At 44.2% G+C, this 17,841-nt stretch overlaps 1 protein-coding gene and 1 long non-coding RNA gene across 6 annotated transcripts in view; one reads left to right on the top strand and one right to left on the bottom strand.

Annotated features, from left to right (window-relative positions):
- The window catches only part of VPS8 (VPS8 subunit of CORVET complex), a 231,790-nt gene that overhangs the window by 195,282 nt on the left and 18,667 nt on the right, over positions 1-17,841 (bottom strand). For 3 of the 5 annotated variants that reach the window (XM_007052610.4, XM_037909562.2, XM_043523177.1), the window contains exon 7: positions 910-1,034. In XM_007052610.4, the coding sequence (XP_007052672.2) occupies positions 910-1,034 (125 nt within the window). Of the gene's footprint in view, positions 1-909; positions 1,035-6,548; positions 6,555-17,841 lie in introns of all 5 variants that reach the window. The other 2 variants (XM_043523175.1, XM_043523176.1) reach the window with 1 other exon arrangement.
- LOC122461866 lies at positions 2,203-14,036 on the top strand. The gene is made up of 3 exons (XR_006284087.1): positions 2,203-2,264; positions 2,949-3,033; positions 13,722-14,036. It is a non-coding gene; the product is annotated as an uncharacterized LOC122461866 (long non-coding RNA).

Genomic DNA, 17,841 nt, shown 5'->3' with positions numbered 1-17,841 from the left:
TATTTACTTTACAACATCCCAAGTTAATACCCATCACCCTGCTTCCTCCCTTCCACTCCCCCGCACAACCCAAGGAGAGAATAATGATGAAATGAAATGAAGAAAATAAGACAGAGTAGGGATACTATTACAGGAGGCAGATATTCTTCATTGTTATGAAAGAAGAGAGAAGGTATCTGGTGAAAAAAAGGCACAAGAGGAGATGAAGATAAATGAACAAAGGACACGCACGTTGAGGTTATGGAAAAGGTTGCAGAGACTCTATCTTAAAATATTATTCTGATATGAAACTTATCTCCTTGAGAGACAAGGTGGGTGACGTAATATCTTTATTGGACCAACTTCTGTTGGTGAGAGATGAGCTTTCTCATCTCTCTCACCAACAGAAGTTGGTCTAATAAAATATATTACTTAACCCACCTTCTCTCTCTAATATCCTGGGAACAACATGGCTACAACATTACATACAACATTTTATCTCCTTGGAATTTTGACTTTATAACTATGCATAATATTTGTCTAGGGATTCCTTTCTTTAGGACCAGAGATAGGTGCAAACTGCAACACCTAATCAGAGCCCTCTTTCCCCAAAGCGTGTCAAACTACTACTGCTTCATTGTAATACATAAAACCATAACGCTGAGCAGCCCCAAACTTTGGGGAAAGATTCATATGTGAGCTACTCAAATCAATCCTAGCTCTCAAAATAATTCAGGATTAAGTGGAGCATATAATTCCTAGATAACACTCAGATCAAACAGGAAAGGCTTAAACCCAAATCAACTAGCTCCCTAGGAAGAGATGTTGGTAGACAAGCACGCTGCACCAAGAGAAACTGTTGTCCTTCAAACAATCATTCCCTAACCTTCTTATTCCCCAACATTCTTACTCCTATTAAATGTCAATTACCTGTCCTTTTGCAAAGCCACACAGTAGTCTTGAACAGTCATTGTTGATACTCAGAGCTGAGATAGCCCCGTACTGGGCCCCAACAGCAGTGCTGCCCAGACAAAGCCGCAGAGCCTGGTTTGGATCTAAACAAGAAGTAATATTAGTAAGAAAACAGTGATAAAATACAAGGTATAACTATTAAAATTAAGGCCTCAGTCCTACAAATACTTATGCACATGCTTCACTTGGAGTATGAGTACTGCTCACATGCTTAAAGTTAAGTACAAGTACAAGAATTTAAGAGCAGGGTCTAAAGGGCATGGCTACACTTGCAGATGTAGAGCACTTTGAGTTAAACCAGCCCTCGTTGAGCGCAGTAGGGAAAGCACTGCAGTCAGTCCACACTGACAGCTTCAAGCGCACTGGCGTGGCCACATTTGCAGCACTTGCAGCGGTGCATTATGAGCAGCTATCACAGCATGCAAGTGGCTGCAATGTGCTTTTCAAATGGGGGGGGGGTGGGGTGGAGTGTGACGGAGTGTGTTGTGTGTATGTGGGGGGAGAGAGAGTGGGTATGTGGGGGGCTGAGAGCATATCAGCATGCTGTCTTGTAAGTTCAGACAGCAGCAGACCCCTCTCACCTCCCCCACCTCTCTCTCACAGCATTCCACACTAATGGTTGCTTTGTCTTGGAGCAGATAAGCAGCCAGCTGTCAGAAACGGAGCTTTCAAAGGGCATTTCCGCATTCCTACAGCCGATTCCAAACAATGACAAGAGTGGCCACTTGATTTAAGTGGATTATGGGACGTTTCTGGAGGCTGATCAGAGTGCAGTAAAGCAACACCTCGCTCACACTGGCGCCGCGGCGCTCCAGCAAGGGCACAACAAACTTTATTCCACTCGCCGAGGTGGAGAACCAGCAGCGCTGTAGCCATGGAGTCAGAGCGCTCTACGTGCCTTGCCAGTGTGGACAGATAGTGAGCTAGTGCGCCCGGGACTCCTTTATTGTGCTGTAACTCACAAGTGTAGCCAAGCCCTTAGCCAGAAAAGAGAAGGAAAAACACTTTGTATTTGCTTGACTTAGTAGACTATTTTAATAAGAACACAGTATTTGGTGGGGTTTTTTGAAAACTACATCAGAAGAAAAACAATTTTGATGATTTTTGGAAATACAGGAAATATTTAATGTCCTTTCAATTATTCTTTCGTGGTTGCTGTTGGAGCTGATTTTTTTAATAAACTGCTTTTACTTTTTACTAACAGGTGGGGGAAGAAGTGAAAATAAAGGAACTTGTGTCCTGCCTCCTTGAGCAATGGCATCCTTCCCAGTACAGACTGCTCTCTTACCAAAAAGGAGGATTCTAGTGAGGAGGTAAGACAGCTTTCTTTACCTGAAATTTCTGGACACCATTTAACAAGGAAGTTAATAAAGCCCAACCTGAAACAATACATTTATCTGAAAACATTTGCCACATGTTCAAACTGAAGCGCAATTCCTCCTGAAGTTGTTGTTTTCGTCCTATCAGCTCAAAACACAATCAGTTCCTTCCTACTTTAAATTTTACTTACAACCTGCCAGTTAGGAGGAAAATTGCAACCTCTGTAATTTTTTTTTAAACTTGTTTTGTAAGTTGTCTCATGTCTTTTTTGACGTTAATATTATAGCTTCCCAAAAAGTTAACAAAAAAACCCTTTACTATATGGAGGCTGCAGTTTTCCTGCTAACAAGAGAAACCGATGCAGCAGGTCAGACTAGATGATCATAATGGTCTCTCTGACATTAAAGTCTATGAGTCTACAAAAGAGCAACCTATTTTTATTACCAATCCTGTTCATTCTGAATTTACAAACACACTGGATTGCCCCTTTAACAATTCACTTTTGTAAGTAATATTAGCATGGTATTTTCAACAACAACATTCAACAATGCATCACCAATTGAAGTCTTCCACAAGTAGCTCTTTACCAATCTAGCTATAAAATGTGTCTTATTAGTTAGCTTTACACCATTAATTTAGAAGAACTATGCTGAGTTACATCTGAATATTATTTTTAGCCCCACAGTGCAAGTGCTCGCCTGACATCCAGAGCGTGCAATCTGATCTCCTCTTCCAATTTACAAGGTTTTGAAAAGCAGACCAGTAAGTATGTGTCTTGGTTGGTATGAAACTGTGAAACTACCTTGGACAGGAATTCTAGATGCAGCCACACCTGGACAGTGTCCTTGTAGAATAACGTATAGGGCGGCTCTGAAGTAAGCAACCTGATCTCGGAGACCCTACGGGTGGACGATATTGAAACCAGGAAAGACTTTCCAGGAGAGAAGGAGAAAGGAGCAGGAACCGAGAGGCTCAAAGGGAGGACACATGAGCCGCAACAGTACGAGATTCAGGTCCCATGGAGGGATGGGATCTCTAATGTGTGGGTATAGATGTTCCAGACCTTTCAAAAACTGGACCATCATAAGAACGGCCCTACTTGGTCAGACCAAAGGTCCATCAAGCCCAGTATCCTGTCTTCTGACAGTGGCCAATGGCAGGTGCCCCAAAGGCAATGAACAGACAGATTATCATCAAGTGATCCATGCCCTGTCACCCAATCCCAGTTTATGGCAAACAGAGGCTAGGAACACCATTCCTGCCCATCCTGGCTAATAGATTCTTGGAAGATAGCCATTGATGGACCTATCTAGCTCCCTTTTGAACCCCATTATAGTATTGGCCTTCACAATACCCTCTGTCAAGGAGTTCTACAGGTTGACAGTGCGTTGCATGAAAAAATACTTTCGTGTGTTTGTTTTAAACCTGCTACCTATTAATTTCATTTGGTGGCCCCTTGTTCTTGTATTATGAGAAGGAATAAACAACACTTCCTTATTTACTTTCTCTATGCCACTCATGATTTTATAGACTTCTATCATACGCCCCCTTAGCTGCCTCTTTTCCAAGCTGAAAAGTCCCAGTCTTATTAATCTCTCCTCATACGGAAGCCGTTCTATACCCCTAATCATTTTTGTTGCCCTTTTCTGAACCTTTTCGAATTCCAGTATATCTTTTTGGAGATGGTGCGACCACATCTGCGCACAGTATTCGAGGCGTGGGCATACCATGGATTTATATAGAAAGAAAATATCACATTGCCTCTTATTATCTATCCCTTTCTTGATGATTCCCAACATTCTGTTCACTTTCTTGACTGCCGCTGCACGTTGGAGTGGATGATTTCAGAGAACTATCCACAATGACTCCAAGATCTCTTTCTTGAGTGGTAACAGCGAATTTAGACCCCATCATTGTATATGTATAGTTAGGATTATGTTTTCCAATGTGCATTACTTTGCATTTATCAATGTTAAATTTCATCTGCCATTTTGTTGCCCAGTCACCCAGATTTGTGAGATCTTTTTGTAGCTCTTCTGGGACTTAACTATCTTGAGTAGTTTTGTATCATCTGCAAATTTTGCCACCTCACTGTTTACCCCTTTTTCCAGATCGTTTATGAATATGTTAAATAGGACTGGGCCCAGTACAGATCCCGGGGGGACACCACTATTTACCTCTCTCCATTCTGAGAACTGACCATTTATTCCTACCCTTTGTTTCCTATCCATGACAGACCCTTCCCTCTTATCCATGACTGCTTATTTTGCTTAAGAGCCTTTGGTGAGGCCCACGGGATGAGCGAAGACCGATCTGCCCTGGAGCAGAGGGTGAAGACCGAAATAGTGGCCAAGTGGACTTTGATCGATGACAAGGATAACCCTTGGAGCTTGAGATTCAGAAGATGGTCCAGGATGGCCCGCAGCGAGGCCTGCTCAGCCCGGATACCCCAGACTCAGGCCCAGCATGTGAACCTCTTCCACTTGGCCAAGTAGGTTGCTGTGGTGGAGGGCTTTCTGCTACCCAACAAGACCTGTTGACCTAGGCTAGCATTCCTGTTCTTACACATTTAGCCATGCAGAAGCCACGCTGTCAAGTGCGGTGCCACCAGGTTTGGATGCAGAAGACTGCCATGGTTCTGCGACAGCAGGTCTGGCCAGAGAGGCAACTGCAGCGGAGCAGCTACCGAAAGGTCCATCAGCGTGCCAAACCAGTGCTGCCGAGGCCACACAGGGGCTATCAGAATCACCTTCACCTTGTCCTGTTTGATCTTCATAAGGACCTTGTAGATTAGCGGCACCAGTGGGAAGGCGTACATCAGAGCCCTCGACCATGGCAGCAGAAAGGCGCCCAACAGGGAGCCCCTGTCCAATCCCCGGAATGAGCAGAACACATGGCATTTCCTGTTCTGACGGGATGTGAAGAGGTCCACCTGTGGAGTCCCCCACCTCTGGAAGAACATACGGACCGCCTCTGGGTGGAGTAACTACTTGTGGTGAGTTCAGAAGGTCCTGCTGAGGCAATCTGATAATATGTTCCTGGCCCCAGGTAGATGCGCGGCTACCAGATGGATGGCATGCTGCACACAGAAGTCCCAAAGGTGGAGTGCTTCTTGGCAAAGGGCCGATGACCTGACTCCGCCCTGCCTGTTGATGCAATACATTGCTGTGGTATTGTCTGTCAGGTCCTGCACCACCTTGCTCTTCACTTGGGGCAGGAAAGCCTGGCAGGCCAGGCAAACCGCTTTGAGCTCCCTGACGTTCATGTGGAGGGACAGATTGTCCTGCAACCAGCGGCCTTGCATGCAGAGCTCACCCAGGTGGGCTCCCCGACCAAGGCATCAGAAACCAGGGTCAACGACAGGGATTGAGCCACAAAAGGAACTCCCTCCAACACCAATTCGGGGCTCAACCATCAATCCAGGAATGGTCGGATGTGAACCAGCACCCTAACTACCCAGTCTAGATTGTGTCTTACTAACTAAGTACTGTAAACAAACTATTCACAAGGCCTTAAGGTTCGAAGATCGAAGTAGAACAATCATTAGCCCTTGCGAGATAAGGGAAAGACACTCCAACTAGCCACCATGGTCAGCAAAAAGAAACTGAGAGGAAGTAGGGCCAGCGGCACCTAATATACTGACGCATGAGCGTGGCACTCAAGAGGGTGCCACAGCTGACCCTACAGATACTGCTAGGGCAAAAATCTCCAATGGTCTGCTCCTGTGAGTGCACACACACCTAGAATGGAATAGACATGAGCAAGCACTTGAAGAACTGTTCGCTTGTGGGGGGGTTCTAAGTTTTCTTCCCCTGTGAAGGGCTTATGGAGCTGCTATCCCATGACAGAAGGAGGAACCAGACTTCGCCAATAAAATGCCATCGCTATCAGCTTGCAGGGGGAGTCAGGCCTAGGCCTTGTAGAAGTACTCTGTTTTGCCTGGCTTCTGGAAAAGTAGCCAAAAGGTGGCCTGCAGTGAAGAGCCACAAACAGCACATATGCTTGTCCTCTCTTTTACTGTTCTTGGAGGCCAGATCCACGAAAAGAACAAATAAAAACAAAAAAGAAAGAAAGAGTCAGACCCTCAAAAATAAGATTGCTAATACAGTAAGCTGCAATAGCTAGCAAGAGAGAACCCTGCCTCCTTCACTGCCCAGCTCACAGACCCTCAACTGCAATACACGGTAACCTGGCCTTTCAGCATTCAAAACAGCACTGTAAAGCAGGAGACACAAGCCATTCATGCGACGTACATGCACAATGCAATATTACTATACCTTTTCCTTTTCAGTCCATTGGGATAGGGTCAAGAAAGAGAAAAGTCAGAGAGAAATCAATACAACAGAAGAAAGTGAAGATAGCAGTAACAGACATACTATCAAATAATGTAAAGAAGGGTCTAGAGCCTCCAAATTCTGCTGGTAGAGCTTGTTTTGTTAACTCTCAATGTTTTGTTTATTTAATAAATGGGAGAATGGGACGAGAGGAAGAGAGAAGGGTGGTTGGTAATCATATTACAGCAGAAAAAAATTAAATATGTAGAATTACTACAGAAGTGTCTATGCCAGACTTTATCATGAAGTCAGGGTGAACAGAGCAATCAGAGAGGAAGTATAATGGAAAAGCAATAATTTAAGAGAACATTTGTAATTTTCATCTTGTGACCATGTATTATGCAACATAGTAAATGACAGGAGGGATTTTTTAAATCCACAAATTTTTGAAAGTTTGTTTCAAGTCCCCAGGTAGGATTTTCCCACATGATTTAGGAGCATCAGCACCATTGACTTTCACTGGGACTTGTGCTCCTAAGTCTTTTAGGCAATTGTGAAAAGACCTTTCCCTTCCCCCATAGTAAGGAGTCACACAGAAGCAAGAATAAAAATACACAGATAATTCTGTCACTGAATTTTGCTAGTGAGCTCATAATATTCAACCCCCTACATACCCACAGTATTTTCTGTATGGTTATGTGTCCACTGCAGAGCTAACTGGGACATCCTAAACCCCCTCCATGCCACACACAAAACCTTCTCACCCAAATTTGGTGGTGCTTTAAATCCAGACTAGCTGATCTATCGGGGGGGGCGTGGTGTTTTGTTTTGTTTTTTAAACCAACCTACTCAAAGACTTCAGTAAGTCTGGTAGGAAGTTTCCTTTTATTTACAGAAGCAGCCCCTTGGATTATTTATTTCTCAAATCACATTTATTATGGAAATGCCTACAGGCCAGGCCAGAATAGGGGCTCATTGTGCTAGGCACTGCACAAACACAGTACAGGGGATGAGCACACGGCTAGGAGTCAGGATTCACAAGTTCTATTCTGAACGCTCTCGGACTAATCTTACAACTTCACAAACATTTAAGTTAGGCCTCTCACCACCTCTCTGACATAGGTATATCAATGACCCATCTACAGGATGGCATATGAAACATAACAGGTAAGTAACTAGACTAAGATCACACACAAGAAGCCTATGGCAGAGCTGACATTAGGCCCCGATCTCCTGTCTGCTAATGCCTAATCCACTCACCATACTGCTTAGACAAATTAACTCCCTTCAGCCTCAGACATGCAGTCTAATATTCATATAAATCTATTGTCTGAATACGCTCAGTTTTCAAGAGATGTTGCAGAAATAGAAGAGTTTAAAGAAAAGCAACAATCAGAGGCACACAAAAATAACAGTCATATGAGAAGAAACGAAGATGTGAACGGTTCAGAGGAAACAAATAAAAGGTAACTGACAGTATAAAGAAAAATACTCTCTATAGAGAGAGTATAGAGAAAAGACAGACACAGGCCTTTATTTACTGAAACATAATGGAACAAGGAGTCACTCAATGACATTAAGGGCAAATTTAAAAACAAAAAATATTTTTACTTTTAAACACAATGCAAAATTACCCTATGGAACTTACTTCTGCAACACAGAGGACAAGAGCTTTGCACCCTTCAAAAGAGATTGGATATATAATAATTAGAACAGTTACATTACAAAGGATGAATATTTATAAAGGCTATAAAAAACCTCATGCCTCAGGGTGTAACTCAACCACTGACAGGAGTCAGGAAGAAACTTCCTCCCATGGACAGATTTTTCTACTGTGACATTTCTTGTACTGGCCTCTGAATACAGTTGGAAACTGGACACCTGACTACACACAGACAACTGGTCTGGATCATGCAAGGCAATCCCCATACCTCTGTAAAGGTGGACGTGAAAATCCCTCCTTAGCAGTCTCCTTCAGTTTCTCCTACTGATTTGACAGACGGGGTGTAAGAACTATTGTTTTAGATAAGAGCTTTCAAAACTACTTAGCAGAAAAGAGAAGTGTATAGTACATATTTCTGTTCCGTATTCAGAACAAAGCTGATTACATATTCATATATATGATGAAATGTCCTCTTTAATATGCTCTTTAGTTTCCACTAGAAAATAGAATCTACTAAACATTTTTAAAAGTCAGTAAGTATGAATGATCTGTACTCAAGAATTTTAAGTGAGTTGGTTGAGGAGTGCTCCAGACCAGTAAGGTTAATTTTTATTAACTTAGGAGAAGTCAAGGTTGTGCCAATATGTATAAAGGGTAAACAGGATAAGCCCTGTAATTATAGGCCAGTAAGCCAGACCCTGATCATGGGCAAAATACTGGAAAGGCTGATACATGATACAAGAACAATCACTGATGCAGAGCACTTGATAAGGTGGGCACAGTTAAACATACTTCTCAATACAGCTAAATGCAAAGTCATACAAGTAAGAGAATGTTGATGAGACTTACAGCAAGGGGGATTGCACCCTAGAAAGTAGTGACACTGAAAAGAACTTGGGGTCATTAACAACTGCACATGAGCTCCCAGTGTGGTCATGTGGCCAAAAGGGCCAACATATGTGGATACACTGCGACAGTCTGTACCCCTATGCTCACCCCTTTTACAAAACTATAATGGATTTTGTATAAAGTATGCTTTGTGAGGTATCATTAGAAAACTCAATTTGCTGATCATTATTGTCCTGGCAAAATGTGTGTGACAACATTGTATCTAAAATTGTAAGATTCTACTGTAGGATGTTACTAAGACATATTCTAAAGCTGGGGACACAGCCAGAAACCAGTTCCTCAGAAACAAAAGGCAAACTGATGCCTCATCCAGGTGTCAATGAAATCAAATAGACTATTACCTGGTTAAGTGGTCATTCTTTGACAGGAAAAAGGGTGAGAGAAATTTACATGTTGCCAGTGAACAGCTGGAGGTTCCCTCTCCATAGATTGGCTGTCTCCTGAACCTCAGCTGGAGATAATTTTCAAAGGAAAAGAGAGCTATAAGACAGGAAAGCAGAGGCCCCAAAATCTCTCTCCCTTCATCACTACTCACAGCATTACCACTACCTGAAGGACAAGGAAATTAACACTGAACTGGGGGAGAGATCCTGACAAAGGATTTCAGCAAGTAAGACTGCTAAAGTATATGGGGAGAGAAACCTTTGCTTTGAATTAACTTAGCTTGTTAAGTTAATTAGATGTGTTTTACCTTTTATTTACTTTGTAACCAATTCTGACTTTTATGCCTTATGTAAAATCACTTTTTAAAAAAAAAAATCTATCTTTCTGTAGTTAAAAAACTTGTTGTATTGTTTTATCTAAACCAGTGAGAGCTTGGCTAGATTTTAGATAACAAGGTTTGTGCATATCATTTTCTATTAATGAAATGACAGACTTTATATGAGCTCATATTGTCCAGGAGAATACTGGGCAGTAAAAGATGCACATTTCTTTGGACAGTCTAGGACTGGGAGTTTACTTGTGTTCCCCACAGTGTAATTCATGGCTATAGCACTCACAGTATAGCTGGGAGTGATTTACATGGTTTCCGAAATTTATATCAGAAAGACTGGTGCAGATTGAATCGCATCAGGACATCTCATGCGAGATGTGGACAAACCCTCTTCAAATGGAAAATGAGGCAAACACCTGTACGTGACTGATCACCAGGCTCAAACGATAGAGCACATCATATGAGGAGGTTACTCACCTGTGCAGTAACTGATGTTCTTCGAAAGGAGTGCCCTGTGGGTGCTCCACTGTAGGTGACTGTAGGTGTCGGTGCACCCCTGTGTCGTCGTTTGGAGGTTTTTACAGCAGTACCCGTATCGGCTGCACATGTACGGAGCCTGCCTCAGATACCAGTCTTGTCTTAATAGTGCGCATGCACGGCCGAACTCCTCAGTTCCTTCTCTACAATGGAGGCCGCCCAGCTCTGAAGTAGAGGGGAGGCGGATGGGGAGCGGAGCACCCACAGAGATACTCATCTCGAAGAACGTCAGTTACTGCACAGGTGAGTAACCTCCTCTTCTTCTTCTTCGAGGGGTGTCCCTGTAGGTGCTCCACTGTAGGTGACTGAAAAGCAGTATCTCTCAAGGAGGTAGGGACTTTGGATCTAGAAGGAATGCAGTGGATAGAACAGCTCTGCCCATAAGCGTATTGGTAATGGGTCCCTGTGTAACAGCATAATGTTTTGCAAACGTATTTTCAAAAGCCCAAATAGCAGCTCTGGAAATGTCCTTAAAGGGGGACATTATGCAGAAAGGCCACTGAGGCCACCATGGATCTGGTGGAGTGAGTCCTGATAAAGGTAGGAGTCACCTTCTGTAGTTGATAACAGAGACAAATGCAACTCGAGATCCAGTTGGAAAGTCAGTGGTTAGAGATAAATGAGCCCTTAGAGCGTTCCGCAGCGGGGACGAATAGCCTGTCGGAACGCCTAAAGGTTTTAGTCCAGTCGAAGTAGAAGGACAAATCTCTGTGCATGTCCCAAGTGTGCATCATAGATTCAAAGGAATTTGCATGTGGTTTTGGAAAAGGTAGGGAGATGGATAGGCTCATTGACATGGAAAGATGCGTGCACCTTTGGGGAATTTCGGGAAGTAAGCGTAGGGTGACTTTGTCCTTAAAAATATGATGCATGGCGGATCTGCCATGAGTGCTGCAATTCCTCCTGTGTGTCTCACACAGGCAATCGCTACCAGAAACGCAGTTTTCATAGATGTAGGAGGGAACATGTGGCTAATGGTTCAAATCGTTTTGGGTTAGGCATGTTAAGACTAGGGGGAGGTCCCAACATCGATTAGGCAGTTTGATGTGTGGGTATAGGGCTTGGGGTCCCTTAAGGAATCACTCAGTAATGGGATGAGCAAAGACAGTCCTATCGTCAATGGCATTATAGAACATTGTAATTGCGGCCAAGTGGAGTTTGATGGGACTCAGGGAGAGTCCAGATAATTTAATCTCTAATCGATAGTTGAGGATTAGTGGGAGAGGCATGGAAAAAAGGAGCAGTGTTTGTGACAGCCCACCAGTGTGTAAATCTTGTCCAGTTATAAAGGCAGGTGGTGCATGTAGAATTTGTTGTGTTATGAAGAAGTACATTTTGAACCTGCTCCAAGCAAGTTCGCTTGGCATGAGAGAACCATGAAGGAGCCAAACCTTGAGGTGTAACATGGTTAAATTGGGGTGGAATAGTAGACCCTGTTGGGACAAGAGATTCGGGCAGAGGGTAGTGGGATGGGTGCGGAAAGCGACATCTTGGTAAGGAAAGGGCATCATGCCTGTCTGGGCCATGTGGGGCTATCATTATGACCCTGGCTTGGTGTGTTCGTATTTTTAATCAATAATTTGTGTATGAGTGGTATCAGGGAAATGCATACATTAGGTCTGTGTTCTATGGGAACACATGAACTCATCCCTCGAGGAGTGTTTGCCTAGTCCCGCTCTGGAACAAAATCTTGGGCACTTCTTGTTTGCTGCAGTTGCAGAAAGGTCTGTGGTTGGGTATCCCCATGTGTGGAATATGTCTAGTACTATATCCTCATTTAGTTCCCATTCGTGGTCTATGGGAAATCTTCTGCTGAAGTCATCGTGGTGGTAGAGAGAGAGCCAGGTAAGTATGCAGCCGATATTCAGAAATTGTGTCTGAGACACCAATTCCATCGTTTCATTGCTTCTGTACAAAGGGAGTGGGATCATGCCCCCCCCTTGCCTGTTTACATAGAAGATGTAGGCAGTGTTGTCGGTCATTATCCTGACATGTTGGTTTTGTATGAAAGGAGAAATTGGAGGCAGGCATTGCATATTGTTCACAGTTCTAGACATTGATGTGAAGGGACGTCTCGGCAGGACACAAAAGACCCTGGGTAGTGTATTGGGGCGTGTGTACTCCTTGCACCGTAAGGGATGCGTCTGTAGTGAAAACAACCGATGGGATGTCCTGTAGAAAGGGGACCTGTAGCAAAGGTTGTGAGGCAATGTCCACCAGTGGAGACAGAGAGTCCTAGACTCTGGGAGGTATGTATAAAAGTTTGTTCAGACCATGGATATTCAGTCTGTAGACAGTGGAATTCAGCTTTGGAAACCTCTCATGAAGAGGCAAGCATTCCTGACTACAAAACTGCAAGAGGCCATGTGACCTTGGAATTGTAGGCAAGCTCGTGCAGCCACTTGTGGACTGTTGCACAGCTTGGGAATGAAAAGGTTTATAGTGTTAAAAACGTGGAGTGGGAGAGATGCTCTTCTTTTGCATGAGTCAAAATGTGCTGCTATGAACTCCAGTTGTTGGGTGGGAGTGAATGAAGATTTACTTAGTTCATTCACAGGCCAAGAGCATGGAAATATTGAACTGTCCATTGTGTGGATTGAATGGCTTCTTGGAGGGTCCTGGCTTTGAAAAGGCAGTTGTCAAGATAAGTAAAAATTATGATTCTCTGCCTTCTGAGATGAGCTGTTATGACTGCGAGGAGTTTGGAAAAGACACAAGGTGCAGTCGAGAGGCCGAAAGGTAGGACCCTGTACTGGTAGTGTTGTGAGCCCAGAACGAAGCGAATAAAACGTCTGTGAGCAGGATGTATGGTCACAGGAACATAAGCATCCTGCAGGTCGAGGGCTGAAAATCCAATCTCCCTGCTCCAGCGCTGGAATTACGGTTGCAAGAGTCACCATTATTTTTTTGTAATTTTATTTATCGCGGCATCTGAGGTCGAGAATGGGTCGCCATCCCCCAGTTTTCTTTTGTATTAAAAAGTAATGGGAGTAGAACCCTTTTCCTCTGTGTTGGTCAGGCGCTGGCTGTACTACTCCTAATTGGAGGAGGTGATGAATCTCTTGGTGGAGCAGTTGTTCGTGAGAGCGGTCCCTGAAAAGGGACGCGGGGGGGGGGGGGGGGGTGAAAATGGGCACTGAAGTATGGATGATGTTTTCTATGCTATCGGTCACATCTTCAAAATTCGCTTACTAGTGGGAGGGGGTTGACATGGAGTGATGAATTGGTGCGGCGACATTGATATCTTGGTCACAGATGATGTTGTTCAGATGGTCTATGACTTTGTTGAGTATACACTGGGTAGCATGGATGTTGATAAGGTTGGTATCCATATTGTCTCTTCCTTTTGCAGGGGTTTGGATACCGAGAGACTATAATGTTGCTCTTGAGTCCTTCATGGAGTGAAGCACATCGTTGGTGTTACTGGCAAATAGTTTTTCACAATCAAACGGGAGATCTTCTGTAGTATTCTGAACCTCGCAAGGAAAAGACGACGACGACTATGAAAGCCGTGAAGCTCAATGCATCACGATTGCTGTAGCAGTGGACCTCGCAGCTGTGTTGGCAACATCAAGCGCAGATTGTAGTGCGGTACGGGAGATGATTTGTCCATCAGACTATGGCTTTAAACTGATGGTTCCCCCACCCCCCGGAATGTCATCAATAAAGTCCATGAGTTTCTCATAATTTCTGTGGTTATATTTTGCCAGAACAGCCGCATAATTACATATCCAGAATTGTAATGTGGATGAAGCATACACCTTACAACCAAGAAGGTCCAGCCTTTTACTGTCTTTATCAGTTGGGGTAGACCTGGGAACTCGTGTTTGTTCTTCTGGTTAGCTACCTCTACCACCAATTAACTTGGCACTGGGTGAGTAAAAAGGAACTCAGACCCTTTGGAAGGAATAAGATATTTCCAGTTAGCTCACTTACAGGTAGATCTGCTAGTAGCCGGTGTCTGCCATATGGTTTTGGCAGGATTCATAATGGCTGGATTTATAGGTAAGGCAATCTTGGATGTGGAGGAAGGTTGCAGGATGTCAGTCAACTCATGCTGCTTTTCAGAAAACTTCCTCCAGATTAAGCCTCAACTCATTGGCGACTCTTTTGAAGAGGTCTTGAAATTTTTTAAAAAATCATCTGACATTGTTGGTGGGGAGGCAGTACAGCCTCATCCTGTGTGGATATGGGCTCCATAAGGGTTGGGGAAGCATGTGTAGCATGTTTATCAAAGAGTGGAGTAACAGCTGCTTGTTGTGTCTCATTCGTAGCCACGTGCACTGGTGGTGGCGAGGTGGCATTGCTCCTATTTTTGGCATCTTGGCAATCATAGTAGAATTGCTTATATGGTGCTCATGGACCCTGTATTGCCACTGACCGGGGAAAGGCATAGGTGGTGCCATCCATGGGTTTGTATACCAGGGAGGGAGGTCTTTGATGAACGAAGACCTAGATTTTCTGTGACCAGTGCTGATTTGGCTCTGTGACTGGGAGAACTGGTATGGTGAAAAGTCTCCCTGCGCTATGGCTTCCTCATCACTAGAAAAGTGAGATACAGCTGGAGACAGGCGTCCGGACCGCATGCAAATGTCTGGAGAAAAATAGGTGTCAAGTAGAGGTAACTGTAGGTTAGGTGACACCTGTAGGTCGGGTGAATGAATGAACTGCGGTGCCGGAGAGTCTGCATGAGAGAAACCCTCTGTTAGGAGCGCCGGCGGCACTGGAGGGTCGTTTGGCACCAAATTTCTCTACACCATAGCGCTCAATGCATGCGCTGAGGTCAGCGGTGCCGGGAAGGTAAGCGCAGCCCGGGTCTGTTCTGGTAAGGTCCTCTGTGCTAGCACCGTGCCCACTGCGGTGCCAGACGGTGCCAGGAGAGAGGCAGGCAACTTGAAGCCTGAAGCCTCAGCACCGGGAACTTGCGCTGTCACCGCAGCCAGAGGCGGAATTAGCGCGATGCTGGGGGAACCAGCACATCGAAGGTGCTGAGCCGAGAAAAGGTCTGCATAGAAGAAATAGACCTGCTCAGCAACCTTTTTTCTTGCAATGTTTCCCTTCTGGGTGAGGGAGGCAGGCGTTTTCTTTCTTTTTTTTTTTGGTCCTTTTTGGAGGTGGGAGGGCTGCAGTTCACTGAGGAGCTCATACCTGGATCAGAAGCTGGTCCGAGTGACTTCTGCCCAAGAATCATTTTCAGGCGGAGTTCTCTATCTTTATGGGCCCTGGATTTTAATTTGAAACAGTGGGCACATTTGAGGAATAAGGGACCCCCCCCAGGTATTTTATACACTGGGAGTGACCATCCGACATAGGGATGGCATCCCTGCATGCAGTGCACCACTTAAATCCTGGGGAACCAGGCATATTAGCGTTGGCTGGAGGCTAAGAGGAACAAGCGGGAACAATTTTTGTTTTTTTAAAAGGGATGAACTTATCTAGTAACTAGAGTGCTAAAGTAAGGGGAAAAAAGGATGTAGAATGGGTAAGAGAAAAAGTTTTAACGAGTCTGCTGTAGGTCCGACTCCGGCCGGGGACAGTAGAGAAGGAACTGAGGAGTTCGGCCACACATGTGCACTATTAAGACAAGACTAGTATGTGAGAAAGGCTCCGTGCACGTGCAGCCGATAAGGGTACTGCTGTAAAAATCTCCGAACGGCGGCACAGGGGCACACCGACACCTACAGTCACCTACAGTGGAGCACCCACAGGGACACCTCTCAAAGAAGAACTGAATGTCTCTCATTCTTTTGCCGGGAGCCTGAAGGACATTCACCAGCTCACCGCTGCAGCAATGTGCTGGCTATCAAAAACTTAGATATAAATTTGTAGTTGTTGCTACCTACCCAAGCCATACAAAAGAAGATGATGATATTTACATGCTGGAAGCTATGTGTGGACAGACCAGGAGTGGTTGTTCTCACAATGAAGCAGTGTAAAAGGTACCCCAGACTGGAGAATTGAGGGGACACAGTTGTCCACCTGTCTAGATTGTACCCTGGGGAATGTCACATATATAAACTAGGGAATAGAAATAAGAGGGAGATATTCTGTATTCAGTATTGGCAACATCATTACTACAATACTGTATCCAGTTCTGGAGTCCACACTCTAAAAGAATGCTGAAAAATTGGAAAGGGTTCAGAGAGGAGCTACAAGAATGAGTCAAGGCCTGGAAAACCTGCATAACACTAAAAGATTTAGGAAGTTCAGCCCACTTAGCTTATCAAAGTGAAGATTAAGTGGCAACTTGATCAGTCTACGTCACCTACATAGGGAGAAGATTTCTGATGCTAAAGGGCTCCTTTAAATTAGCAGACAAAGGCATAACAAGAAAAATGGCAGGAAACTGAAGTCAGCAAACTTCACACTGGAAATAAGCAGCACGTTTAACCATGGGGATTATTAGTCACTGGAACACATTATCAAGAAATGTGGTAAACTGTTCATCATTTGGAGGCTAAAGACATCCAACTTGATTTCTAAAAGACATACTGTCAGGGTTCCCTCCCCACTCTGAACTCTAGGGTACAGATGTGGGACCTGCATGAAAGACTCCCTAAGCTTATTTCTACCAGCTTAGGTTAAAAATTTCCCCAAGGCACAAATCTCTATTTGTCCTTGGATTGAGGTATGCTGCCACCACCAAGTGATTTAACAAAGAACCAGGGAAAAGGACCACTTGGAGTTCCTCTTCCCCAAGCAATCCTCCCAAGCCCTTACACCCCCTTTCCTGGGGAGGCTTGAGAATAATATCCTAATCAGTTGGCTACAAAATGATCAAAGACCCAAATCCCTGGGTCTTGGAACAATGGGAAAAAAAAAATCAATCAGGTTCTTAAAAGAAAGATTTTATTTAAAAAAAAAGAAAGGTAAAAATCATCTCTGTAAAATCCGGATGGAAAATACTTTACAGGGTATTCAGATTCAAAACACAGAGGATTCCCCTCTGGGCAAAACCTTAAAGTTACAGAAAACAGGAATAAACCTCTCTCTTAGCACAGGGAAAATTCACAAGCAAAACAAAAGATAAACTAATCTGCCTTGCCTGGCTTACCTATACTGGTTGCAATATTGGAGACTTGGATTAGGATGGGTTGTAGAAGATGGATTTCTGTCTGGCCCCTCTCAGTCCCAAGAGAGAACGGCCACAGAAACAAAGAACCCCAAACAAACCCTCTCTCCCCACCCCCACCAGATTTGAAAGTATCTTTTGTCCCCATTGGTTCCTTTGGTCAGGTGCCAACCAAGTTATTTGAGCTTCTTAACCCCTTACAGGTAAGGAGGAATTTTAGGCTACCCTTATGGTTATGACACATAATGTAGCTCAAACACATCTTCTGGCCTTAGAATCAATGAATAATTAACACTTTCATGCCACCTCTCTTATGTTCTGGAGCCTGCCTCAAGGCACCCAAGAACATAATTCATCTTCATGTTCCACTGTGACATTGAACAGCAAACCAGATAACATC

This window comes from Chelonia mydas, chromosome 9, assembly GCF_015237465.2.
Source record: "Chelonia mydas isolate rCheMyd1 chromosome 9, rCheMyd1.pri.v2, whole genome shotgun sequence".
NCBI classification, from domain to species: Eukaryota; Metazoa; Chordata; order Testudines; family Cheloniidae; genus Chelonia; species Chelonia mydas.
This window is presented reverse-complemented; position numbering and strand designations above follow the sequence as displayed.